Here is a 27,105-nt window from a genome sequence, read left to right as displayed (position 1 = left end):
CCATTTAACAAGCCAGTTTCAGAAAAACTTAAGTATATTGGAATATAAGTCCACGTCGCCAATTAATATGTCTAATCATGATATCATCTCTACGTCCATTTAATTCCACATGTACACATTGGAAGTATTTAAAAACGAATTCCTCCCCTTGCGTCTTAGCACAACACTCCCCCTTTCCCGCATCCCACGCTAATGAAAAGCAAGGTTCGACTGAAATAAATGCCATGTGTGGCTCTATATTAGCATTTTCTCAATTGTAGCCCATTAAAACAATAAAGTTTAATCAATCAAGCAGTGTGTCGTAATCCAGTTAGATGTGGATGCGTGCCATAAGCAAACATTCCACTTTTCCAATCCTTCTCTCAGTGAGGCAGATGAAATCCATGAAGAAACTTTCATTTTGATAAGCCTACGGAGAACGCTGCAGCATGAGCAGGTCCTAAAACTCGCGACCAGTTAACCCAAAGGAATGTTGGTTAGATTGCAAAACCTGTACTATTCTTTCTAGAAATACAGTGATGTGTTATTGACCTGGACAGTAAAGCAACAGATGTTTCTATGATTTATTGGTTTCCTTGCTCATGATGTCGCTCAGTTCACGTGTTATACAATATTATCAAAGAATAATAGCTTCAAAAAATTAATTCGGACTTCAATTCTCGACATTCTGAAATATTCACAGTATTCCAATCCTAAGCATGTACGTCTCCTACTGGTTAACATAGCTAAGGCCATAAGTATATGTTTTTACCATGGAAACCTCAAACTCGCAAATCAGTGAAAACCTGGCAGTTTTGTTGAATCCGAGCCTTCCAGAGTGCTGCGCCCTGCTTCATAGCGCCAGGACGCCCTTCAGGGTAACTTGCAAGCTCAACAAACAGCTACTAAAAGAAGATCTTGTTGTTCTTCTTAAAATTAAAGTTGGCAAGAAAGGATGTAACGATTGGCAGCCGTTTGTTTAGAGCTGAAATGAAGTAATTTTTCACATGGCTAAAGGTTTCTTATCATAAATGGTTTAAAATCTAAAATTGAGATTACATTCCTTTAGTGTTGCTTTGTCGCTTTACATTTCATACTTTAGCAGCATCTTCCTTTCCTTCTATCTTATTTTTCTCCTGCGTTCACTTATTCTCCTTGCCCTCTCTGTCTACTTGCATCTCATGCCTCCTTTGCTGAAAGAAAAGGATAATCCTACAGTTAGAACCAGAAACAACAAAGGGTCCAGCCCATCATAAAGGAATTCTAAAAAGTTCCATGCAGCTTCCTAAGGGAAGAAGGCATACTTTCCATGATGGCACCTGCATTTCTGCAGTGACACCATGGTGTGCTCATTAAAGTCTATACTGTGAAGGTGAATGGGCAATGGTACCTTCCGCTTTGAATGTCATTCCGCACACAGCATCAGGAGTATGGTAACAGCACTTACCTTCAGCTTTGCTGAGTTCCGATGCCAAATGCTCTCTAGCTTTGGCCTCCTCCGCGAGTCTCTCTTGAAGCTCATCCTGGGACCTGAGCAGCTCAGTGATTTCCTGCTTTCTTTTGATGGATTCTCGCACAAGTTCTGTCTGGGTTGCCTTCGCATGTTCTAACTGTTTTGAGAGACAAAGAAAGGACATGACCGATCAGCAAGTCATTACCAACTCCTCATCATCAGAACATCATATAAGTCAATACTCACGTGCATTGTCCCATCAAAGGAAACATTGTTCACAATCAAGGATTATAATGCAACAGCTGTGGGGTAACTATTTAAGGTTGGAGAAATAAGTTCTATAGACAGTGAGGGGGTTTAAAATCTTCCGGGCCTTGGGCATCAGGGATATGGAACGATACACGTGTCGGCTGAACAATTATTTCACTGCAAATCTTACCGAGGTGTTATAACAATTTGTAAACTGCACAAATAACCCCCGCACTCTGCCCCACTCCCACATGTGATCCACATACCTTTTCCTTTCCGAGTTCCCCTCCCGCCAAGAAAGCCACTACACTTCTTGTCTTTGTGGTGGTCATTTGTTGGCCGCAGTTTATTAGGGATACAAGGAAACCGGTATATCTGGCATTTGCATGTTATGTCATTATACATTTTTCTGATATTGTCTCTTGGCCCTTCTGGGGCGTTTTTTTTTGTAGGTTGGATTTTCTTGCACTTCCTCTGCGCGGGAAGGAAGGGGATATCCGTCGTCCCAGAGTTAGGCCGCCTCGCTACCTTGTCCGCTTTGTTGTGCCCTACCATTCGGCGGGGGCTGGGCTGCGAGAGCCGTCTCTGCTTGCTACCCCTTTCCTTCGTAGCCATGCCACCCAACCGTGAGGCATCCCAGAGTCGCAGTCCTTAGGCCACCTCACCCAGCCGTGCGGCATCTGAAGGTGAGTGGACCTATTCTGGCGCACCGCCCTCCGGTGTGCCTCTGTACCAACCGTTCTCAGCGTAGCCCTTCGCCACGCCGTCAGAGAGGCTGCCGTCTTCCTGCGGCTCCCCCCTTACGCCCTCCATATTTACTGACAGCCTGCTAACACCATGGCGCCACACAGGTTGCTCCAGAAAATATCCATGCCTTGCTCGGACAGGTGCATCCCATCGCTGGCGTAGTACTCCGGGCGGCCCGTGTGTATCAACCTGTGCCCGATTGATCCCAGGCCGTTTGCCCTGCAGAACTTGCTCACTGTGAGGTCAACTTCTTTCGCGAGTTCTCGACCCCTTTGTTCAACTCCGCCCCTCTCCACTCCTGCCTGCTGATCAGCTCGGACCAGATTATTGCTGTGCGCCCGAATGCCCTGGAGGCTTCTACTAGGTCGTTCTGTATCCCGAGGAGGAGGGCCCTCCGCCCGAAACTGGCCAAGTCGTTCCCCCCTAGGTGTATGATCAGGACGTCCGGGTGGCGTCCTGTAGGCTTTTGAGGGTTGCCGCTAGTTGCTCCCAATGCATGCCCGACTGGCCGAACCAGCGAATGCATGTGCGCCGTGGTCTGTCCCTGAGCATGCGTCCCGTTTTCGTCCACCAGGCGCCCGTCCGTCTGATGAATGAGTGGCCCACCACCCATACCAGGTGGGGTCTGTTCCCTGTCGAGGCAAATGGAAAGCGACCGGTCACTCACTCGCTTACCCCGCGTGCGTCCTGGTCATAGCAGCTGGGGTCTCACGTACGTCTTGTATGCTCGCGAGCGCCACCTCCCTACCGCCTGTATCCCTGTCTCGGACATCCCATGTTGTGCCGCGGTTGTGGCAGCCCCTATCCGGAATGAGTGGGACCCAAAGCCCCTCGGTGGCAGACCCACCCTGCTGAGGGTGAGGCGCATTACTGCTGTGAACTGGAACTAGCTTAGATGGGACCCATCCTTGTGTTTGAATAGGGGGCCCCCTCCCGCAGGGCGCAGTCCCATGAAGGCGAACAGGCAGCACACCGGGCAGAGTTTCTGGTCTTGGATGCAATGTAACCGGACCGTGGCCCCCTTTCCTGTCTGGTCTGTCTTTGACCGCCGCAGCACCAACTCCACTCCCCTCGCCCTTGGAGTTACGTTGATGGACTGTAAGCAGTGCTCCGCCAGGCCCTACCTGGCGGGGGCCACCAGTTCGCTGATGCGGAATGCCCCAAAGAAGGCAGTGGTAAATGCCGTCCTGAAGAGCAGCCCCTCATAGTCCTCTGATGTTACGCTCACCAATGCCCCCAGCAGTGCCCCCAGTTTTTAAAAATCTATTGGGCGCCTTGTATCCACCTTCTTCCCCTCTATCCTCCTCCAGCCTTTCATTGCTGTCTTTATGTAGTGGGAAGCAATTGGGTTGTGCCCTGTTTACAACTTCGCGTGGTGCGCTATGGCTGCCAGGTGAGCTTGTGCCCACATCCCTAGGTCCCTTTTCACTTCCGCCCCCAGCCGGACGTGGTGGTCCTTGTGGGTGAGGCCGCGCGTGAGCTGTCAACCGCCGGCGAACACTCTGCCTGCTGGAATGACCCTGGTGGCGAAATTCAGCTTCCCAATGAGCTGCTGTATTTCCCTCAGTGTGGCTTTTTCGCGCCCACATAGGTTGTTTATCTCTTGTCTAAAGTCCTCCACTTTCTCGGGTGGGAGCCTTGATGTCCCAGGTACCGAGTCCAGCTCGACCCCCAAGAAGGTGATTCTAGTTGTTGGTCCCTCCGTTTTGTCTTTGGACAGGGGATCCCTAGCTCTCCTGTTAGCTTAATGAATGCCCCCAGTGTGTCTTTGCACTCGGGGGGACTTCGCTGGGCCGGTAAACAAGAAATCGTCTAAGTAATGTAGCTTCCCGCCCGCCGGGTGGCTGTCGTGTAGCACCCACTCAATGAATGTGCTGAACAACTCGAAGTATGCGCATGACACTAAACATCCCATTGGCATTGCCTTGTTGTGATAGGTTTCCAATGGGGGGGGGGACAATTCTAACAGGTGGAAGCTGTCGGGGTGGACTGGGAGTAGGCAAAATGCTGATTTAATGACTGCCTTTGCCATGATAGTCCCGCTGACTATTGCCCATATCAAGTCTATTGCATCTTCGATCGTGGAGTAGCTCACCGAGCACACCTCTGACTCAATGCCATCGTTAACTGACAGCCCTTCCGGGAATGACAAGTGGTGGATCAGTCTAAATTGCCCTAGCTCCTTTTTTGGTACCACCCCCAGCGGTGAAATGACCAACTCCCCACCTACTGTGGCTGGGAAGGGGCCCTCGAACCTGCCCAACTGCCTTTCCTTCTCTATCTTTTTTGCCACCACCCCAGGGTGCTGCATCACTGACTTCAGATTCCTCTCGCAGCTGCGTGGGCGGAGGTCTCTGAATGGGATGGGAAAACCTCTCTCAAATCCGTTTACCAATATTTCCGCGTCTGTCTTATTGTGGTATCTGTTGGCTAGCGCGCGTAATCTTTGCATGTTGATGGGGGACCACGCTAGCGGGGTGTTCTCCTGTCGCGCTCCCCCTTCGCTGGCCTCTCTGCCTGCCTTACGCTCCCCCCTCGCTGGCCTCTCTGCCTGCCTCACTGCTTCTTTTTCTCACTTTTATCGCGCTTTAGGTTATATCTTTACGCCTACAGCTTGCCGCTGGGTGCCCTCCTCCGCATGCTGAACATAAGTGCTGGAATTTACATGCTGCCCCATACGTGCATTTGTTGGCCTCAAATTTCCAGCATATTGCTGGTGGCCCACTGGCATGCGTTCCTTTCCCTGCGCCGAAGTGTTTGTGCTTTTGAAAAGGACTTCCTTTTCCCCTTTCAAAAGATCCCCGAAAGGTGTGTTCGCTCCTCCCACCCCATGACCTAGCCTCTTTCGCTACCATCATTTTATGTATGAAGCCGGACACGTCCTCCTCATTCCATTCCATTCCATTCCATTCCCGGGTGTGTTTGCATTTTTAGCCTGACGCCCTTATCGTATTCCAGCCATGCCTCGCCCTGAAACTGTCTTTGTGCGTTGTGAATGTTCACCTCGTAAAGCCAAAGATCAGCTGCGGAGCGCGGGAATTTCTCAACTAGGATGCATGCCATTATCCGGAATGCGTCTAACCAATTGTCAAATGTCCGTTCCTTGTGCTCATTTCTCCGTCCTTCCTATCCTCTTCTTTCTTGTCGCATGTCAAGTCCAGCCCTTCTAACTGTATCTTCAGTAGCGAGAAGATATCTATGAACTCCTTCCGCCATATTCTCTCTTTCACTGCTAAGGGTATGAGGCTAGCCAGGCCAGTGGCCCTGGTCGTCATGGATGTGGGGCCTGGCGAAGGTCTAGCGTAGGCCTCAGGTAAGTCTACTGTAGTGAGAGGTCTGCCCAGGAACTGGGCGTTCCCCCATGCTACTGTGGGTGACCCCCCTGCTCCTCTGCAGTCCCTGCGGTTTGCTCCCCTATCAGGTGCTGTCGCACCGCGCCGGGGTTGACCAGGTACCAAGGTGCCCCTGTGGCCTCCCCCCCGTGGGGTTGTAGTTCCCTCCGCCCACAAGGGCCCCTGCCCTTGTCTGTGCCCCCGCCGGCACTGCTTTCTGCACCCCCAGCCCCTTCGATAACAGCGGCGCCATGGCCTTGCAACATTCTTGAATAATTGCGCTAATATGCTCACCGCTGGTTGGTGTCTCATTGCTCCCCTTGTCCGGTCCTGCCACTGCCGTGCTGGCTGCAGGTGGCTGGATCCGCTGTTTCGTTGCCTTTGTGGTTTTCGCCGCTTCCGCAGGCTTTGCTGGTGCCCTCCTACATCTCTTGGCTGCTGGTGGTGTGCTTGCATTGTGGCGGGTCTCGCTCGTCCCCTCGTCCGGGTCGCGATCAATTTGCTCCTGCAGCCATCCTTCCCCCTGCGCCTCTGATGCTGCGTGTATTCTCTGCAGCAGGTCGCTCAAGTCGTCCTTGCCATGTCCCGTGCCCCCTTTTTTCACCATCCCTCCTGGGCGGGGGCCCGTTGTTGCTGCTGAGCGCTGTCTGTTGTGGCCGGGCTGGGTGCTGCCACCAATGTCCCTGCACCAACTTGCCCGCTGTGGCTTGTGTTGGCGGGGTGCTGCCGCTGTGATTTTTTGCACCAAATAAACAGCCCAAAAACAAAAAGAATCCTTCTGCTGCCAAAGTTTGTTGCCTTTCTATTCCCTGGCAGTTATGGCCTCTCCCTCCACTAGAGGGCGTGCAACGTCGTTCTCCTAAAGTTTCCCGGGCCAGGGAGGCACTCTTCCTTGACTCTCTGGTGCTGCCGGTCAGGCCTGTGCTCTGCTGCCGGAAAGACACCCAGCCCCCTCGACCAGGTAAGCTGTTTGGGACCGGGAGGGGGTGATCGCGCTGCCTTGGTGCTGTGGGGAGAAGGGGACCATCTCCTTTGCTCATTGGCAGTCCCGCACACGCACTCGCCCCCCCATATGGGCTCCGGCGGGCGGCTGGCGCAGGCGCACCGGGTGGGCTCCGGTCGCACTTTCCTGAACTCCAGGGCGCCGCGGGGTAGGCTCCCAGCGGCCGCTTAACGCTGCAGTTGGTAGGGCGCCGGGTGGGTTCCGGTCGCTCTACCGAGGGGCTCTGATGGACGCTCTCTGCAGGTTTGGACGCGCCGGGTGGGCTCCGGTCTCGCTCCCGCTGCCCTCAGTGCGCCCTGGGTTAGGCTCCCGCCAGATGCTTCGTCGAGGTTCCTGTTCCTCCCCCCACTGGCTGGGCTGCACCGGGTGGGCTCCCGTCGCAGTCTTGTAGGCCTCCTTGCGCCGCGGGGTAGGCTCCTGCCGGACGCTGCACACGGTCGATTACCGATGGGGGGGGGGGTAGTGCGCCGCGGGGTAGGCTCCCGTCAGTCGCTTTAGTTCTGGCTCCGCTTCTACCAGCTCGGATGCACCGGGTGGGCTCCGGTCGCGTTCTCCTCCTCCCTGGTCCTCCACGTGGGCTGCATGGCGTCGTATCGTCGCCCCCCCTGTCAGACTCCCCACAAGATTCTATGCTCGCCGTGCTGCTCCCCCTGTTCCACCTCGATAGGAGCATACCTGGGGGGAGCAGCGCTTATATGCTATCCCAGGCCACTCTCGCCCTTCGTGCCTCCCCCCCTCATTGGGGGTTTTGAAATTTGCCTGCCCCCCCATTGGCCGTGATACCAGGAAGGGGGGCGGCGGCCGCGACACCTCTGGAGGCTTCCCCTGCCTCTCGACGGGCGACCCCGTTTTTGTGCCGAAATCGGCGTCCCTTACGCCGTCCCTTGCCCCCGCCAACTGCCATGGGGGGCTCGCTGCCAGGGTATGGAGACGGCTCTTGAGCCCCCTTCGGAGGCCCGCCTCTGCGATACCATCTGGTATCTCAGTGCTGGACTTCTCCTGTGTCACGAACAATGGACTGCTAGTTAAAAACCTACTTATTGAAAAGCAGGGTCTTTAATTTTTTCCTCAACGCCAATAGGGTGGGAAGGGCTCTGATCTGATGGGGAAGAGAATTCTATAACTTAGATGTGGCAACCATAAAGCTTCTGTCACCGCAGTTAGTTCTATATGTTCTGGGGACAGCCAGCAGGTTTGTGTCAGTAGAGTGCATGGGTCTGCTGGGAGAGTAAATGTTTAATGAGTTCTTCAGAAACTCTGGCCCTATATTGTGGATGGTTTTATAGGAAATGAAGAGCACCTTGAAAGCTATTCTGCTTCCAATTGGTAACTAATGTAGTTGTCTGATCACCTTAGAAACAGAATGACATTTTGGTTTGCCAGAGAGCATCCTAGCAGCTGCGTGCTCAACCTGCTATAACTTATTTAAAACCGTTTCTTGAGCGTTGATAAGTAAACCGTTGCAATAGTCCACCTATAAGAATGGAAACCGCTGTGAGGCTTTTCCCCAGGATCCATGAGGTTGTAACCCCCATCCAGCAGAATCAAAGACTAGACTGCAGGTGTGCCCTACCTGCCAGGTAGCTGGGTACATGGTCTTGCGGTGGTTTAGATGAGCAGTAAAGGCTAGCTCAAAGGAGGCTGTGGTGAAAGTTCAAATTAGATGTAATACAGCACATCTGTTACAATTTCAGTAAAAGATCAAATATGCAGATATAGCCATGAGTTAAAATAACATCGGTTTAATAACAGCAGAAAAAACTAACACTAACATTTAAATCAAAACTTAAATAGATACACGTACAAAGCATAAACAAATAAGAAATTATAAACAAGTGTATCCAAGTTACATTTACAATTGGCAAGCAAGACAATGATCATAACCTTCATAATAAAATGTTTACGAAATACAACAATCACAATGCTCTCTCAAAGGAAACCAATATCAAAGCTATAGAGGAGAGGATATTTCTAGTCCTCACACAAAAATGATGGCTCCCGCTGTCCTGTTCATGATCACCTGCATGATCGGATAACCAAGTTCACAATGTTGGGATCACAATTCTTTTATCTAAATGTGACAACCCATACTGCGTTCTCTGAAATCTCTACGAGTGACAAGAAACACAATATAATTGACGCAGGCTGTGGAAACCTTGGTAGAACTATCGTATTTTAGTTCTCAATCTTTGCAATATAGTTTTTTTATGCAGAAAGGACTATGTTGGGCTTTCACCAAGCCCTGATCGGACAAGGAAGTCAGCAGGGTGCATGACCACTGCACAGTGTGGTAGTGGTGGCAGTGGACATCCAAGATGCACGGAAGGAATGGAAGTGGGAGGGGTGAGGAGCCTTCTATTGGCACCAAGCCATTCAGGCTGCTGAAGGGCCCGTTTTCATGTCGGGTAACATGGTGGCCAATTAGTTAACCCTTTTAAGTGTACAATTCCTAGCACTTAGGCTTGACCATGTTTTCATGCTTCTGGAGAGGTGCAGATATTGTTGCTAGACAGAACGATCATTAAAAAGGTTTATTCAGGGGGTGTGGCCAGCAACCGATCAAGATGGCCGCACTCTAGAGGAGCTCCAGATAGTGAAGTAGGATCCCCACATAATCCGACACTAATCCGTCAAGAAAAGTGAACCTCAGGGACACCCACGGAGAGCGTAGGACCGGAGGGTAAGACTGGGAAACAGCGGCCTTCGAGCCAGCGTGCAGCTGGGGACAGGCGTGACTCAGCATCCGCTGGAGGCAAGTGCGGCCTGGGAGGAGGCGAGCGGCGGACGCCTGAACGGACCACGGGGGTGGGACTTATACCGCGCTCGCTAGCGCCGTGGGGCTCCGCTGTGTTTCCAGGGCGCCAAGAGCTGTGGTGGGCGAGCCTTGCGGGGCGCCAGCGGGAGGAGCGCGGACCCCGTACTCCCGAAGCAGCGAACTTTGGCGTAAAAATGGCAGCAGAGGTGAGCGGGCCCTGAGACAGCAGCCAGGGAATGCGAGCGCTTTAATAACTGTCGGGCAGTGCCAGTTAATGCCTAGTCTGTGCTCCCCCATAAAAGCTGGAAGACAGTGTTCCTAATCCCAGGCACAGGCGCTCTACAGATCCGGCTAGTGAGGAGCAGCCGCCTGCTTGCTGAAGGCGGCTGAATACAGAGTTCACCTGCGCATACGTGGCCTGAGGGAGATACCGCGGCAAGGAGCGACCTGGCAGCTCGGAAAGGTGGCCACTTACAACTGAACTAAGGGCTTAATGTAACCCAGGGCCCTGGTAGACAAATAAGGCGGCACTGCTACACATATTGAGTGAGACGGCACCTTGCCCTAAGGACTGAGCTGCGGTTGAGGGCCGGCTCGGTGGCCGGTGAACCTTGGAGGCAGAAGGAGGGCACGCCGAGCAGAAGATTACTCTGAGCACTGCGCTTCACCGGTGTGAGCGCACAAGTAAAGGTCCAAGGCCGCATAGATCCGGAATCAGCAGCACGGCGGGAAAACAGACAGGCCGCGCGTGGAGTGAAATCCCGCGGCAGACGGCGGCGAGTACCGACCAGAGCGGCGTCCTACGGACAGAAATGGACGGCAGGGGTCATCGCACGCAACCACAAGTCAAACTGGACAAATATGCTTACAATAAAGACTTTCCTGCACTACCAGAGCGTCCCCGACCAGGAAGGAGCGACGAAAATGATGCTGGAAATTATTATGTCAGCCCTCACTAGGGTTCAATCGACGGTGGGGACCATCTCCACGGATGTTTCGTTTTTAAGGGCGGATTTTCAAAAAATGACAGCGAGAGTCACTGAGGTGGAGCAAGTGACGAAATTCTTGTCAAAAGATACCACCATGTTGCTTAATAAGGTCAGTCGTTTGGAGGCAGAAAAACTTGTGGCAGAAAAGCTGGACGAGCAGTAAGGGCGCTCTCGATGGAACAACATGAGAATCACGGGAATTCCTGAAAGTGAAGGGAACCCAGTCATGGACCTCTATGTTGAGGAGCTTATCAAATCCAGACTCCAGCCCAGAGGACTCTCCAACTTTTTCTCTGTGGTAAGAGCGCACAGAGTGTCAGGGGGTAAGCGTAAAGCTGATGCACCCCCCAGACCGGTCCTGGCCCATATTTTTAACTCCCGTGACAGAGATGCTATATTGCAAACAGCGAGGGTGGCCCCACCACTGAGTATTCACAACTCAGTGGTGTCTTTCTTTCCGGACTACACAGCGGCGGTGTCAAAACGTCGAAAAAGCTTCCTCGAAGTAAAGAAAGAACTTAGGAGCAAAGAGCTTCCATACTCCATGTTGTTTCCAGCGAGATTGCGCGTGGTGGCGGATGGAAAGACATGGTTCTTCGAGTCACAGGAGGACGCACATGATTGGCTCGAGGGATGGCAGCAAGTCGATGGACCCAGACGGACGTAGAGAAGACAGCAACAGAGTCGAGAAACAGAAGACACAGCGGACCACAGACGGGATCAGGAGGAGGAGGACACACAGCAAATTGCCAATGAGGTCTTACGAGGGGTAATGTTACGCAAAGAAGATAGTTAGACATAAGAAGACGGATAGGCTGTTTGACCACATGCAAAAGGAACATTATAACGGTGGTTAAGACCCATAAGAAGGGCTCCTCGAACTGGAAGAAGAAGGGCCTTGGGCCAGAACAATGAGGCTGGACAATGGGCTCAAGCGTGACACAGTCTCTAAATTGTTCTTGAGGAGGGGATGGAATGCGGAACTCCAATGGACTTCTCTTCCCCCCCTTACACACAAGTACTGTTGATGGGGCTAAAGCACTCTGCCAAGTTGGGGTGGCGGATAGTTGGGGACCCGTCTGGCAGGGAGGCAGGGAGGCAAGGGGGAGTTATTTTGGCACTGTTATTTTTTGGGGGTTTCTTCTGTATTTCCTGGACTGCACACAGTGGAATGTTAGAGCGCAAACCAGTGGGTTGGTCGGGAACGGGCCCACGTCTGGCATTAGGTGCGATACTCCGGCTGTATATGCTCCCTGAGGACAAGGTCCACCTTGGAATGTATGAACACCTACACCAGGCTGAACATTTCACAGTGTCTTATTTATTAAGTCAGGAAGGTTTTGGGGCAGGGAGGAGGGTGGGTGGGGAGGGAGGTACAGGTATGGGGCGAATGGGCTGTTTTGTTTTTCAACGATGTTTGTTCTTTGTATTAGTGGTCAACAAAGTTTACAGGCAGGAAACGGTCTTCCTCTTTTTCCAGCAACCACGGCACACATGTAAATCCTTAACTTACCATACATGTATCACCCGAGATGGCAACAAACTCAAGCTACCCCTGACCTTGCCGCACACCCTACATCTCAAGAGACATCCCTGTCCGTGCTCACACGGAATGTACATGGTCTGGGTGACAAAATAAAGAGGGGTTTAGTTCTACAGTGCCTAAAGCGATACTCACCAATGGTGGCCCTTTTACAGGAAACGCACCTGACTGGTACGGCATGTAAGACTATGGACCGATGGGGGTTCAAAATGATAGTGCACTCGGAGTTTTCCTCTGGCTCGAGGGGGATGGGCATTTTAACAAAAAAAATCTCCGCTGATCGTGCTTAGCACAAAAACGGACGAACATGGCCGCTTCGCAGCCATAATAGGCCAATGGCAAGGACGATCTCTAAATATAGTTTCCGCGTACATTCTCCCCGCCCTGCATGCAGTGACGCTCTCGGCTCTTAGTAAGTTCCTACTTGACCTTCCAGAGGGGGAACTGCTGATCGGGGGGGACCTTAATGCAATCATGGATAGTGCCCTAGACCGCCACCCAGCTAAAACACAGGCACCCGGCATGGCTCGTCTTGGGGGCTTTATGGAAGCAATGGGGCTCACGGATGTGTGGAAATGACACCACCCGCAACGCTGCAGTTCACCTTTCACTCTGGAGTACACAACAGCTTATCCCGGATAGATTATTTTTTTGCTTCTGCGGATTGCCTTAAAAATGTTGATGGAAAACCAAAGGGGATGATGGACGGAGCTTTGACAATGCAAACACTCACCCCCAGTCAATTGATCTGGGTTTAATCCATCACCGTTCTTTAGCTCACTCCGCCACCCCAGTTCAGACATGGCCATATGCAAATCAGTCTGACCCTGTGCCTCATGGGAAGAGTCCAGCCCGAACTGCCAAGCCATGTCTTCAATGGACCGGAACCAAGCTTCCCAGGACCGGTTTCTGGCATTACAGCCGTCTTCAGCCGGGCTTGCTTGAATCCAGTGGCAAAGTGAGCAAGGGACTCGCGTCTGAGCATACCCTGCCAACTTAGGGCGAACAAAGAAAAACCAAAGGGGATGATGGACGGAGCGTTGACAATACAAACACTCACCCCCAGTCAACTGATCTGGGTTTAATCAAGTATGACAAGGGCAACATTGCCCCCTACCCCCCTTGCTTTAAGGTCACAAGGGATACAGCATACAATTTCCATCCTGTACACTTCCATGGTTAAATACACCCACTCCTGTCATCAAGAAGCCCCCCTTTTTTGATATCTCCACTGGAGGGCCACACGACTCATTCATCACAATTGCAAGGTGTATACATCAATCTTGAAGTATGCCTCCAGTTCGCTTTGTGCTATGCAAAAACCCAAATGGGTCTCTAATTCTGACCCCCTGCCGTTAATTTCTTCGCATCAGAATCATTATGAAAATATGTTTTTTTTGGGGGCAATTTCCTTAATACACTGGGAGGCCATAGACTATTTCTTCCCACCACCCAAGAGACCATTGTCTTACCCTAACCCACTTTTTGTACATTGGAGTTCTTAACAAGGCTAATCCTCCATCTTGAGACAAGAGTGTTCTCATTTATTCCCCCTCCCCCAAGTGCTATCATGGCTCTGGTAATCTATATGCCTTATACCACGAGCCGTCAAGATCCACGTCCTCTGGTTTCAACAGATACCGCCCAAGTGTAACGGGGCTGGAGTCCCATACAAGTGTTTTGACCGACTCTCCTTTGATAAGGCGGAAGGATGAATCCTGCATCAAATTTGCACTTTAAATTCTTTGGCCGCTTCATATGTACTACGTCTCGAATTTGGTTTAGCTTCATCTTTTATTTTATCCTTGGCAGCGGCTCTCTGGTGGGGAAATTCACTCTTCTGGGGGGAGGAGGGTACACTTAGGGCTGCTCTGAGAACAGAAATGTTTGACACACTAAAAGATCTATCAACGTTTTTTAGATCTTTTGTAGTTGGAAATAAAATATTTGGTCTTAGTTTGAACCCCGCTTCTCCTATGCCCAAGTCTGTATTGAAACAGCTTTTAAAGAAGTCTATACCCTCTATCAGTTTGGCTAGAGATGTCGCCTCAAGTCAGTCCAGGTCCAGTAATGAGGTGGTCAATGGGAGTTCTTTGGAGAATACACCACAGCCTTATTTATCTTGGAATATCCCTAAAGGGACTAGAAGGCTGATACTCCTACTGAGACTTAACTTGCTGCCTCTAAGAAAAGTCACTGGTATCTGGGATAAAATACCAAGAGAGAAAAGAATATGCAAAATGTGCCAATTACAAATTCAAGTTCTAAAGCCATTATTTATCAAATTTAATATTCACTCTGCCCAGGAAACTCGATCTCTGGTTCGGTCTCCCCCGAACGAAATGGGTTGTCATAAGATATACCAATATTTAAAAAAAAATTGTCTATTTATTAGGAAATTTTTTATAGTCATTTTATTCCTATGTTATAATATTTGAGTTGGTTTGATACTTGATTGTCTTACATATTTATTGTACTATTTGCACATGAGGATTAGTAACAGTAAGTACCTTGATATGGGTTGCAATTGTAAGGAGAGGTCTGGCGTTCGTCTATACCTTAGACGCACACTCAGGAGTAACAAATGGTGCACCCTTATGTGCGTTCTATCTCGAATAAATACAAATATGTCTTAATTTAAAAAATGTTTTTATATTTTTTGTGTTGATGTAAATACTATTCTTATTAGTGTGACTATAAGTAGGTTTCTCTGTTATTTATTTTGCCCTTAGTAAGTTGGGGCGGAATAATAATGGAGATTTCACAATGGATAGGACACAATTTTCAGTGATTTGCGCTATTTTTTGGTGGTATGTGGCACATTTGGAATCAAGTACATGTTATTTGCACATTGCAGTTTTTGAAGTTTGTCCAATTGATATCATTTTATTGCTAATCATGGGCTGTGAAATGTATTGTATTTATATATTCTTTTAGGAATCCTGAGGGTGTAGAGAACACTGGTCTGTTATCTGGCGGGTCCTGATGAAGGTGGTGTTCATTTGTTTCGTATACCACCGAAACGCGTTGACCTAGGCTATTTATATCCTGCTATATGCTGTTGTCCCAAAGGGTCACAGAGACTAAAAACAACACTATGTCGAATATTGTACAGATCTATGCGGTTGTGATTGAGGTATGAATGTATTATAAAAGGTAAGAATGTATGAGAGTTGGTTGGTATGTTTGTGGTGGTTCTCTACCTGGGGGTTATGATGTTGTAATATGGAAAAACTATTCAAATTGTAAAGATATTTGTTTACGCTGAGAATATGTATTTTGATATGTTCAAATGATAAAAAATTGTATAAAATAATTATGATAAAAGAAAGAAAATAAATAAACAAAGTCTAACTATTATAAATGTGTATATGTTCATGGATTTTATCTTGGTTTACTTTATGAACAGCCCTTGTTTGAATTCATAATTGAATCATAGAAAAAGAAATATAGGTCACGAGGGAGTTTATAATAGTGCACTATTTGTACATTATACAGCACGCTTGATATAAGAATTACCCTTGGGAGGTAGCGATGTATAAAGGAAGAATTTTGTATTGTATATAAAGTTTGTCTTTTTGAATCTATTGATGTGTTTTTGTGGACCTCCGTTGGAGTTTCAAAACAAAAGAAACAAATGGATTGATTGATTGACTCAACTCAACATTCCTTTTCACCCAGAGCCAGGGTAGGTATTGAGGTAGACGCCGTTCCATGTAAGTAGTTCCTTCAACCAATGAGATGAGGTGGCATAACAGCTAGGGGGTGGACCTCAAATCTGGGGTAGCGGGTTCGAGACTCGACAACAATGCTCAATATCCTGTGATTCTGGGCAAATCACTGGGGTGGCGGAGTGAGCTAAAGAATGATGATGGATTAAACCCAGATCAGTTGACTGGGGGTGAGTGCTTGCATTGTTCAACACTCCGTCCATCATCCCCTTTGGTTTTGCTTTGTTCACCCTAAGTTGACGGGGTATGCCCAGACGTGGGTCCCTTGCTCACTTTTGCACTGGATTCAAGCTAGCCTGGCTGATTAGCCAGAAACCGGTCCCAGAATGTTTTTTTCTGGTCCAGGGACGACATGGCTTGGCAGTTCGGGCTGGACTGTTCCCATGAGGCACAGGGTCAGACTGATTTGCATATGGCCATGTCGGAACTGGGGTGGCGGAGTGAGCTAAAGAATGATGATGGATTAAACCCCGATCTGTTGACTGGAGGGCTTACATTGTTCAACACTCCGTCCATCATCCCCTTTGGTTTTGCCAAATCACTTAATCTCCCAGTGCCTAACAAAAATTAACGCGTCCCTATGTAACGCAACTGGGGCTCATGTAAAGGTGCTCTGATACCTGATCTTCAGGTCAAGTTTGCGCTATATAAAACTCAGAAGAAAAAACATTTAGACCTGAACACTTTTACTTACACAGTAAGATAATCCATTTTAATTTAGACCATCTCTCCCCTGCAGGACGCTAACTAGCGTTCTGCTGCCTTCACTTGCAGGGGCTGAACCTTAACCCTATTTGGTGAGTCCCGGATGCTCTTTACTTATCTCCTGGGATATACCTTAACAGTGGAAGTGAACCTCATGGTGCAGCTTCACAATTATCACCTTTATGCATTGTAACACGGGGACGGGGACGTGAGGAAATGAGCATAGGCGAACAGATTGGTGGCAGTATGATCTGACGTCCCCCTCCTCTCTGCCTCCTTACCAGACTGAATGGAACAGCGAAAAAAGCAGCCCATGGTCTGTGACGTACGAGCAAGAGGACGCCTGTTCCTTTAACTGGCAGACCCCGGAGTAGGTAGCTCCACCCGCAGAGGAGGAAGGCGTCTTCCCATTGAATAAAAGGACGGAAGAGAACGTGTTGGCGTGTGACGTCACCCAAGGAGTTTTGGAGTACGGGAAGTCGGAGCGAGAAGAAAGAGAGAGGCGCGTTTGGAGACGGAGACTAAGAAGACGATAGCAGTAAGCCAGGAGGCCAACGAAACTACGCAGCGCCGTGCCACACTCCCGAGGGAGGGTTGTGGCTGCAGCAGGTATGGCAGCGTTTGGCAGGTTGGGTCGGGAGACGGGGCTCCTCGAATACTTAACCGCAGTCTCATACTGAACGGCTTACCGCTACACGCTGTTAGTGTAAATAAACCTCACTATTCGACAGGTCGTTTCACACCGCTGATATAGAGTGTGTATTGCACTAGAGAACCGCTGTCCCATTCACTCCCCTGGTCTCCCTGTGGGTACTTCCAGATAAAGAATCCTTTTTGAGGGTTTGCCCATATTTTCTTTTGCACGGCGGAGATGTAAAGTCGTATCCTCCCCAAAGACTTCAGGACCCTGAAAGGAACAGGTAAGGCGAAACCCGAAGCACACAGAATTTCGGGACTACATAAGGGAACAACCCTCCTGCCATCACGGATGCCGGGGCATTTCAAAGAGAAAGACTGACCACTAGCAATAAAAAGACCTTAACAAAAATAAAGCCTTACCTACCCCGATCTAGTCTCCGGCCCCTTTCTGGTCCCACGCTACAACTGGTGCCAGAAGTCGGATCCCCCCCTACAATCCCACATCCGAAGATGGACCAATTGATCCAGCATTTGATCAAGGGGCAAGAAAAGCTAGAATGGGCTGTAGAGCGCCAAATGACGTCCGCCCAAGCAGACAGGGAGGTATTCACGAACACCATCTCGGCTCAAATAGAGGGTTTAAACAAAGCAGTCCAGAATCCCATAACTCTCCCTAGCGGGGAACGCAGAGGACCTATTCACCCATCCGGAGTATCGTTACAGAAATATAACTCAGGGGAGGACCCAGATGCCTTTTTGACTAACTCTGACAGAGCCGCAAGAGCCTGTGGCTGGCCTGAGGAGAAATGGCCCTTCTTCCTAGGAGAAGCACAGGCCGCTTATCAGGTGGCCAATGCCACTGGTAACACCCCCTATACCGAGATAAAGGAGGTAATACTCGATCACTTGGGGTTAGACGCAGAGGCGTATCGCGTAAGGTTCAGGAAAGAAAAAGGGATACAAGGCGAAAATCCCAAGACACTATATCTCAGGTTGAAAATGGCTGTTGCCAAGTGGCTTAAACCGGAGGCTAGAACCAAAGAAGAAATTATGACAAGCATATATTTGGAGCATTTTTTGGAAGCGTTACCTTGCGGCACCCAACGTTGGTTAAGACAACATTCGGGACTTACAGCCCAGCAAGCTGTTGAGATGGCCACCAACTATGTACGAGCTCAGCCCAGGTCACTGCCATGGGATCAAGAGAAAACGTCAAAGTCCTTTTCGGCCCCAAAACCAGAAAAGGTTAAAATGGGGATCGAGCAGCCAAAAGTCAAACCACCCAGGATGGAACCCCTGTTCAAGGGTCCCCAATGTTTAGAGTGTGGCGAGTGGGGCCATATCGCTTGCCTAAGCTCTAGGAGGAAACCCCCTGAAGAACCAATGGAGGTGGGGTATATACCGAAAGCTGTGATGTACACCGCAGAGATAGGTCCTTCTTTCTATGTAAGGGTAACAGTCAATCAACAACAAATAAGAGCTTTATTGGACTCGGGGTGTAGACAGTCAGTTATTCAGAAGAAATTAGTGCGGCCCCAGCAAGTTCTCCCCAATTCCTTAGTCTACATTAGGTGCGTTCACGGAGACGTGAAACCTTAATCCACTAGCTCACCATACCATCACACCCCACAGGAGAACCCCCTGTTTAGGGAGAGTAGGAATGGTAGATACACTTCCTGAAGACCTCATAGTAGGAGTAGACAACCCCGATTTTTTGGCTCTACTTCAAAGAGAACTAAGAGACCATAAACCAGAGAAACCGAGTCCTTGCCAAGCCCTCGGGACTACTGAACCATGGCTTTTGGATCGTAGTTTTCACTTTGCACAGGCCAACGATGCATCCTTATTCAATGCGTGGGAAAGAGCGCATATCGAACAATCTCTTCCTACCCAAAACTACCCTAAGTTCGCGATTAAGAATGACTTACTCTATAGATTAGGGAAACCCATGGAACCCATACAGTTATTGGTTCCAAAGGAGTTCCGGGAACAAATACTTTTTTATGCCCACACCCACCTAACAGCCGGTCACTCAGGAGCGGAAAAAAACACGCAGCAATTGTTAAAACACTTTTACTGGCCAGGGATCTACAAAGAGGCAGAGGAGTACTGCAAACAGTGTGACATATGCCAGAAAAGGAATAGGTATAGGCCCCCTGCTGTTCCATTACAGCCTCTACCTATAATAGGTACTCCCTTCGAAAGGGTCGGCATGGACCTCATAGGGCCCCTTCCTCGAACATCAAAAGGATATACATATGCCCTAGTTATAGTGAATTACACCACCAGATTCCCGGAAGCCTTCCCCTTGAGGATCCCTGACGCTAAAAACATAGCCGAGAAGCTGATTGAGTTGTTCTCGAGGGTGGGGTTTCCGAAAGAAATCTTGACGGAGCAGGGGACCCCATTTGTATCTAGATTAATGAGGGACGTTTGTAAACTACTAGACCTGAGCCACATAAAAACCTCAGCGTACCACCCGCAAACAGACGGGTTGGTAGAAAGATACAATCGAAACTTGAAGTCCACCCTAAAGAAAATGCTATCGAACATAAGGACTGGGATCAGGTTCTCCCCCTAGCTCTTTATGTACTGAGGGCCCAAGTACAAAGCAGCCTAGGTTGTTCTGCCTTTGAATTACTTTATGGCCGACAACCTCAGTCCCTCTTAGAGATCACCAAAGATGCTTGGGAACAAGAGCGAGACCAGGAACAGAAAACCCTACTAGAGTACACGCAACAGCTGAAATCCAAGCTTAGCAAATTAAGAGATTTGGCCTACTCGAACATAGAAAAGAGTCCGAATAGGCAAAAGAAATACTATGACAGAGGAAAAAAATGGAGAACCCTTGAAAAAGGGGATTGGGTACTGGTTCTGTTACCTTCCTCCACTAACAAATTTAGGAGTGAGTGGTTGGGCCCCTATCCCATTATAGAGACCATTGGGCGAACAACTTACAGAGTACAGATTTCTCCTTCAAGGAGGCAGTCCTTTCATATCAATCTCTTGAAAAAATGGTTAGGTCCTATTCCCAAGGCCGCTCATTTCGGTCTTACAACGGGGACCGAACAAAGCACCTTAGAACAGCTGCCAGTCAATGAGGATCTTCCCGATTCTCATAAAACCGAATGGAAGGACACCCTGCAACCCTTCTCTCAAATGTTTTCGGACCTGCAGGGTCGAACACATTTGATAGAACACAAAATTGAAACCGAACCAGGAAAATGTGTGAAACAAAAAGCATATAGGGTTCCAGCAGCACGTAGACAAGACGTAAGAAAGAAAGTATAAGATATGCTCAAATTGGGGGTCATCCGACCATCTAGGAGCAACTGGTCCTCTCCCATTGTAATGATTCCTAAACCGGATGGGACGACCAGGTTCTGCATGGACTTCCGAGCATTAAACAACATCTCAACATTCAATGCCTATCCCATTCTACGAGTGGACGACCTAATAGAACGTATAGGGGAAGCCAAGTTCATAACAACGTTAGATCTCACAAAGGGGTACTGGCAAGTACCCCTTAGAGAAGAAGACAGGTGTAAAACCGCCTTTGCGACGGAGGACGACCTATTCGAATTTAACGTAGTTCCGTTTGGGCTTCATGGGGCGCCCGCTACATTTCAAAGGTTAATGAACAACATCCTTCGCCCCTTTTCAACCTTTTGTTCGGTCTATCTTGACGATATAGTCATATTCAGTAACACATGGTCAGATCACTTAAACCACATAACTGCCATCTTGAGAGCCCTACAACAGGCAGGCTTACACATAAATGCAAAAAAAATCTAGAGCAGCTTATCCCAAAGTAAAATATCTGGGGTACATGTTGGGGGAAGGCGTCATAGCTCCACAAGAGGAGAAAATAAGAGCCATTATGAACACTCCTTTTCCCAAAACAAAGAAAGAGATAAGAGCCTTCCTAGGCCTTATAGGCTATTACAGGAGGTTTATTGATAATTTTGCTGTTATAGTCGGGCCTCTAACAGACCTGTTAAAAAAGGAAGTTAAGAACACCACCCTTCTACACCCGGCTGAAGAAGCCAAACAAGCTTTTCAAAACCTCAAAATGGCCATCACCACAAGCCCTGTGCTGATTCCTCCTAACTTCAGTAAGCCGTTTATGCTGGCCACTGACGCTTCAAATACAGGATTTGGGGCGGTGTTGTCCCAATCAGGAGAGGACGGATTAGAACACCCTATCCTCTTCATTAGCAGGAAACTACACCCTAGGGAGCGCAAATACCCCACAATAGAAAGAGAGCGCCTCGCAATAAGGTGGGACGTGGATAAATTGAGGTACTATCTAGAAGGAAAACCTTTTGTGTTATACACAGACCATGCCCCTTTGCAATGGATGAATAGGACTAAAGCCCAGAATCCCCCGAGTCCTCAGGTGGTTCCTTTTCCTACAACCGTTTTCTTTTACTATCCAACACCGAAAGGGCCCTGAGAACAGTAATGCTGATTTTCTATCAAGACACCCCCTTCTTCCCGATCGGCAGAACCCAGGGGGGGGAAGAATGTAACACGGGGACGGGGCCTGGAGGAAATGAGCATAGGCGAACAAATTGGTGTCAGTATGATCTGACGTCCCCCTCCTCTATTCCTCCTTACCAGACTGAATGGAACAGGGGAGAAAGCAGCCCAGGGTCTGTGACGGACGAGCAAGAGGACGCCTGTTCTTTTAACTGGCAGACCCCAGAGTACGTAGCTCCACCCACAGAGGAGGAAGGCGTCTTCCCATTGAATAAAAGGACGAAAGAGAACGTGTTGGCGTGTGACGTCACCCAAGGAGAGAAGAAAGAGAGAGGCGCGTTTGGAGACGGAGACGAAGAAGACGATAGCAGTAAGCCAGGAGGCCAACGAAACTACGCAGCGCCGTGCCACACTCCCGAGGGAGGGGTGTGGCTTCAGCAGGTACGGCAGTGTTTGGCAGGTTGAGACGGGGCTCCTCGAATACTTAACCGCAGTCTCATACTGAACGGCTTACCACTACACGCTGTTAGTGTAAATAAACCTCACTATTCGACACGTCGTTTCACACCGCTGATATAGAGTGTGTATTGCACTAGAGCACCGCTGTCCCATTCACTCCCCTGGTCTCCCTGTGGGTACTTCCAGATAAAGAATCCTTTTTGACGGTTTGTCCATATTTTCTTTTGCACGGCAGAGATGTAAAGGCGTATCCTCCCCGAAGACGTTCAGGACCCTGAAAGAAACAGCTAAGGCGAGACCTGAAGCACACAGAATTTCAGGACTGCATAAGGGAACAACCCTCCTGCCATCACGGATCCCGGGGAATTTCAAAGAGAAAGACTGACCACTCGAAATAAAAAGACCTTAACAAAAATAAAGCCTTACCTACCCCGATCTAGTCTCCGGACCCTTTCTGGTCTCACGCTACATGCATGTATATGGTGGTGTCATTTATATCCAAGTTATGTTCACGTTGCCTTGGGGCATGTATTTGACATTTGCTTCGCCTGCCTTGCTTAAACAACAATTATTTGTGATTGACAAATTCGCATTTATATGTTTGTCTTTGTGTTTTAGGATGATATTTACCTAACTAAAGGTGCAAGAATAACCATAAATTAGTTGAGTAATTGGTAATCTCACTTTGAGAATTCACACCCAGAGATTCCTGTCACTGTGTAGATTAGGGTAGTTTTAAGGTCCTAAAGAATTGCCACATGATAATTTCTTACTACAACAAGCAAGAAACATGTTGACCAATCATACAAAAACCCATTAAGCTATCTAGGACTATTGTATCCTGTTAGAGATCACCATTTTAACTAGGCAAGTGAACTCATTCATTACAATGTCTTGTTTTTGAGCCCCACTTCACCTATTTTAACACACTTCGTAAGCTCTTATATTTATTTTACCAATCTACACTAACAGCCCACACACCTTTACGTCATCAAATGGTTGTCCTATAAAGATATCTCTGTCAAAGTGCACGCTTGCAGGACCCCCGTCAGACAATGCAGTGCCGACTCCACGAGGAGCTAGCTCAAAGATGAAGCATGACAGCCATCTGGATGCGTGAGGGCCCTTGCTCCTAACTGGAGCAAATACCCCTCTGAAAAACCTTCCTATGCACTCCTTCCCCTCCATGTTCACTAGGATCTGCATACTCTTTTTTAATCATTAGATGTAATAAGGAGCTCATATGCTGGTCCTATAACACTTCAGGTCCCTCAATTTTTAATATAAATGGGTTTCTGTGACACCTAAAAGGTGAGACTCTGCAGAAAAGAGGCAATCCATTGCAATGCTTTATGTCCCACTCCGCAGTTCCAGAGTCTATCCCGATGAAGTGGAACACAGTGTAAAATGCGGCACGGAGATCCAACATTAACAGTGCTGCAGAATCACCGGCATCCAAGATCTGCGGAATTGACTCTGTCGTCAGCAGTAAGACTGACTCAGTGCTGTATGAGGGGCGGACACGGATTGTGTCCTGTGTAATAGTTCATGCCGCTCGTAGTCGGACTTTTGAGGATCCTGCTGTTGCCCTGAAGCCTGCCTAATTGTGCCCTTTACGTGACTTGGGAGCCCGTGTGCTCAGTCACCACTCGGACCAAGGGAACCAAGTTAAGAGACCAGGAGCGGGACTGCGAGGACCAGGAGCACTTGCGGCAACATCATTCCGCGCACCTGGTGCCTCTTCCCACCCCCTCCTCCCAGCGAGCTCTTAACGACTCGCGGCCCCCGCGCGGGACGCGTGCGGACGGAGGCGCTGGCGAAGACCGGGCAAAGAGCGGTCCGTTTGAGGCCGTTCGAGTACGTGAGAGTCCGGTCTGGGCCCCATCTCTTTCATCGCCACACTAAGCTCTCTTAACCACCAGTGAAATGAGCACCAGGGAAACAAGAAGTAAAACATCTTCCCTAGCAGCGGCCGGAGCAGTCAAAGGTCCTATTGACACTTACTTTGCCAAAGCCGGTTCTCTCCTGATTGAGGAAATCGAGGTGCTGGAGAGAAGAATCTCTCAGGAAATAGACTGGGTAAGAAGATCCTCAATGGGCCCTATGGCCCAAGCCAGAACTCCAGAAGGCAGATCTGGTTCACCAATTAGCGGAAGAACTGACCCAGTAGAATGTCCACTCCCTGGTACCTCAGCTATCAACCCAGAGTTTACCATTGAAGTCCCGAGTGCCTTCGAGGATATGAGCCTAATGGCTCTACCTAACACCCACATCCCCCAAACAACATCAACTGACAATACTGAGGCAGCTAAAGACAATGAACCTAACACAGACAGAGATAGGGGGGTGAGAGAAGGGGCCATACAAAAAAAGAAGAGGGGGGCCCAAAATAAAGAAGATAATAGGACAAAATCCCCTAAATCCAAACAACTGAGAGGTAAAGGAGGGAAAGGAGCCACCTCTGCTACCACACTAGAGAAGTCGGGAATTACAACTCCCCCCAGAACTACCAACACAACTCTTTTACCACACTTTACAAACACCGCCCCAGTGGATAACACCTCCGACATCACATTGGAGCACATAGGCACACTCCTTAGCTCCCTATTGAGTCCCCTCGAAGCTAGACTGATTAAGATCGAAGCTAGATTAGTCATCATTGAGAAAGCTACTGTTCAACTTGCTGACTCGAGGAAAATCGACAACAGTGGAACTCAAGCTGCAAAAGGGGGAATGGGTCCAAAGTCCAACAAGGGTAACGGACCATCTATAGCCATAAATAACAAGCTTCCACCCACAAACCCCAAAACTCCACAAGCTATGCCAAACAATACTTTGCAACCCCCAAATGTCAACAAGGCCCCAACCCCAATCCAGGACACAGTAAATGCCACCCATAAAATAATCCCCCCGTCCAAAGATACTGCTTTGCCCCCGACCAAGGCCAAGGGCGATCCACCATTTAATGGAGAGAAACCAAACCCTAATCGCAAACAAAAGCCTGTTAACCTCCCCCCAGAAGCAGCACCCTACACCTTAGTTCTGGCGGGGGTCCCGGAACTAAAACCCTCATCATTTGAATCTACTACCTCACTTAGGAATAAAGTTATCAACTGGCTCTCCATCAATAGACCACTCCCGAGAGGAATAACCAGTGATATCTCCATGGCCAGAAGGACCACGTGGGTGGGTTACACCAGGAAATCTATTAGGGGAGACTGCATTCTGGTCACCTTCAGAGAGCCGAACACAGCTGCATACATCTGCACCTGGGCTTCTGATGAGGATTTCGGCAGTATCATTCAACCACTTCCTCTTTCATTTTTGTACCCTTCAAGCCTCTATAATTTAGAGGACCAGAGATGGGGGTACCATCAAGAGCTGTTGGAGGATTGGGAAAACTGCCCAAGGGATAGCAATGTTCCCCAACACCATAGGGGACGACCAACAGACCATTTCCTTCCGTATGGGGAGGAGGCTGGCTGGGAAACTGTCACGAGGAGGGGGGGGGGGGGTGGAGGATACAGGAGAGGAATCCCAGGGCCCCACAGAACACACTACCCAGCCTATCTACCCACTCACAATAGATATAGTAGTCTGGAAATGGTAGACTGACAGGTGGATGAAGAGGGGGGTGATCTCCTAGTATCTCACAGGACTGAGAATAACATACTAACAGTACCGGTTACACAGACAAGGGCAATTAACACAGCTGAACTTAGTCTAGCTCCCGAACCAAGTATGAAGGACCCTATTGTGACCCCTATTAATACAATACCTGATACGAACTACTCCCCAACAAGCCAATTGGTGGCCACGGAGCTCAACCCTAATAACCCTGTCATTATAGGCCCAGCCACAACCAAATTGTCTCATATAACTGTGATCTCTTGGAACGTGGCAGGCCTAGCTAACAAAATAGACTCCATACAGTGGGGCTCTTACATCAGCTCCAAAAACATACTCCTCTTCCAGGAGACTTGGGCGCGTGAGGAAATATCATTTCTGGGCTACGCCTCCTTTTCCAAACCCGCTAAGTGGGGGGGAAGGGGCAGGCCGTCGGGAGGACTCGCGACCTGGGTAGCAACGGACCTAGGCTGTCACGCTACCTGTTTAGAGACCGCCTCAGATGACATATTGGCTGTTTTACTTGAGTGGCCAGACTCCTCGAAGCTGCTAGTCAGTACCATAGATGAATTATCTGTGTTCCTAGAAGGCATTCCATGTGAACTCGCTTGCTTGGTGGGAGGCGACTTTAATTCTCAGTACGAACCACTACCTGGTTTACGTGATGGCCCTTCCTATGAGGAAGATTCATGTTGGTTTGTTCCAGAGACGGTGGCTCCTTCCCTTAGGGCCTGGACTCCCCTGGCCTTGCAGATAACTGCTCTTACTCTTAATCAAGGTTTAAGGGCGTGTAATGGCCGCTGCAAATCGGACACCCCTAGCATCCCTACCTACAATAAAATAGGCAGCGAATCTAGACTGGACTACATTATGGTTAAACTGTTTATGTGGCCATTAATAGTGGACTTTAAAGTCACCGAAAGAATGGACAGTGACCATAACGCCTTGGAATTGACTTATTCCCTGCAGGGCGTGAGGCCACATCTCATGGAACGGATAAAGATAAGGCGGGGCTTCTACTTGAAAATAATCGGAGGAAAGTCAAGTGGGAGAAACTGGCCAATAGTCTAGATAGAATACCGCATTTATACGCAAGGATTATCCCGTTTCTGGAAAGGGCCTTTCAGTTAGGAAAGGAGGTGCAAGATGATGTTAACAGAGGGAAGCTCGCACAAACACACGCAGACATAATTAACACCTTAGAGCTGGATCTGTTCTCATCCTCAGGGAAAAGGAAAGGTCCCCCCTCCAAGACGTCTTGGTATAATGCCACTTGCAGGGAATCCAAGGCCCAATTGCTACTTGCTATAAAAGGACGCCATAGCAAGGAAGAAATCCAAGACAGGAGAAGATCCTATAAAAAGCTCCTAGAGAATGCGCGGGCGGAATGGGACCATGATTACTGGAAAAAC

General features: G+C 49.0%; 1 protein-coding gene across 3 annotated transcripts in view; it reads right to left on the bottom strand.

Annotated features, from left to right (window-relative positions):
• Positions 1–27,105, bottom strand: part of AKAP9 (A-kinase anchoring protein 9) — a 1,796,561-nt gene that overhangs the window by 599,012 nt on the left and 1,170,444 nt on the right. For all 3 annotated transcript variants that reach the window (XM_086941844.1, XM_086941845.1, XM_086941846.1), the window contains one exon: positions 1,427–1,589. In XM_086941844.1, the coding sequence (XP_086797970.1) occupies positions 1,427–1,589 (163 nt within the window). The remainder of the gene's footprint in view (positions 1–1,426; positions 1,590–27,105) is intronic.

This window comes from Lissotriton vulgaris, chromosome 10, assembly GCF_964263255.1.
Source record: "Lissotriton vulgaris chromosome 10, aLisVul1.2, whole genome shotgun sequence".
In the NCBI taxonomy this organism is placed as follows: Eukaryota; Metazoa; Chordata; class Amphibia; order Caudata; family Salamandridae; genus Lissotriton; species Lissotriton vulgaris.
This window is presented reverse-complemented; position numbering and strand designations above follow the sequence as displayed.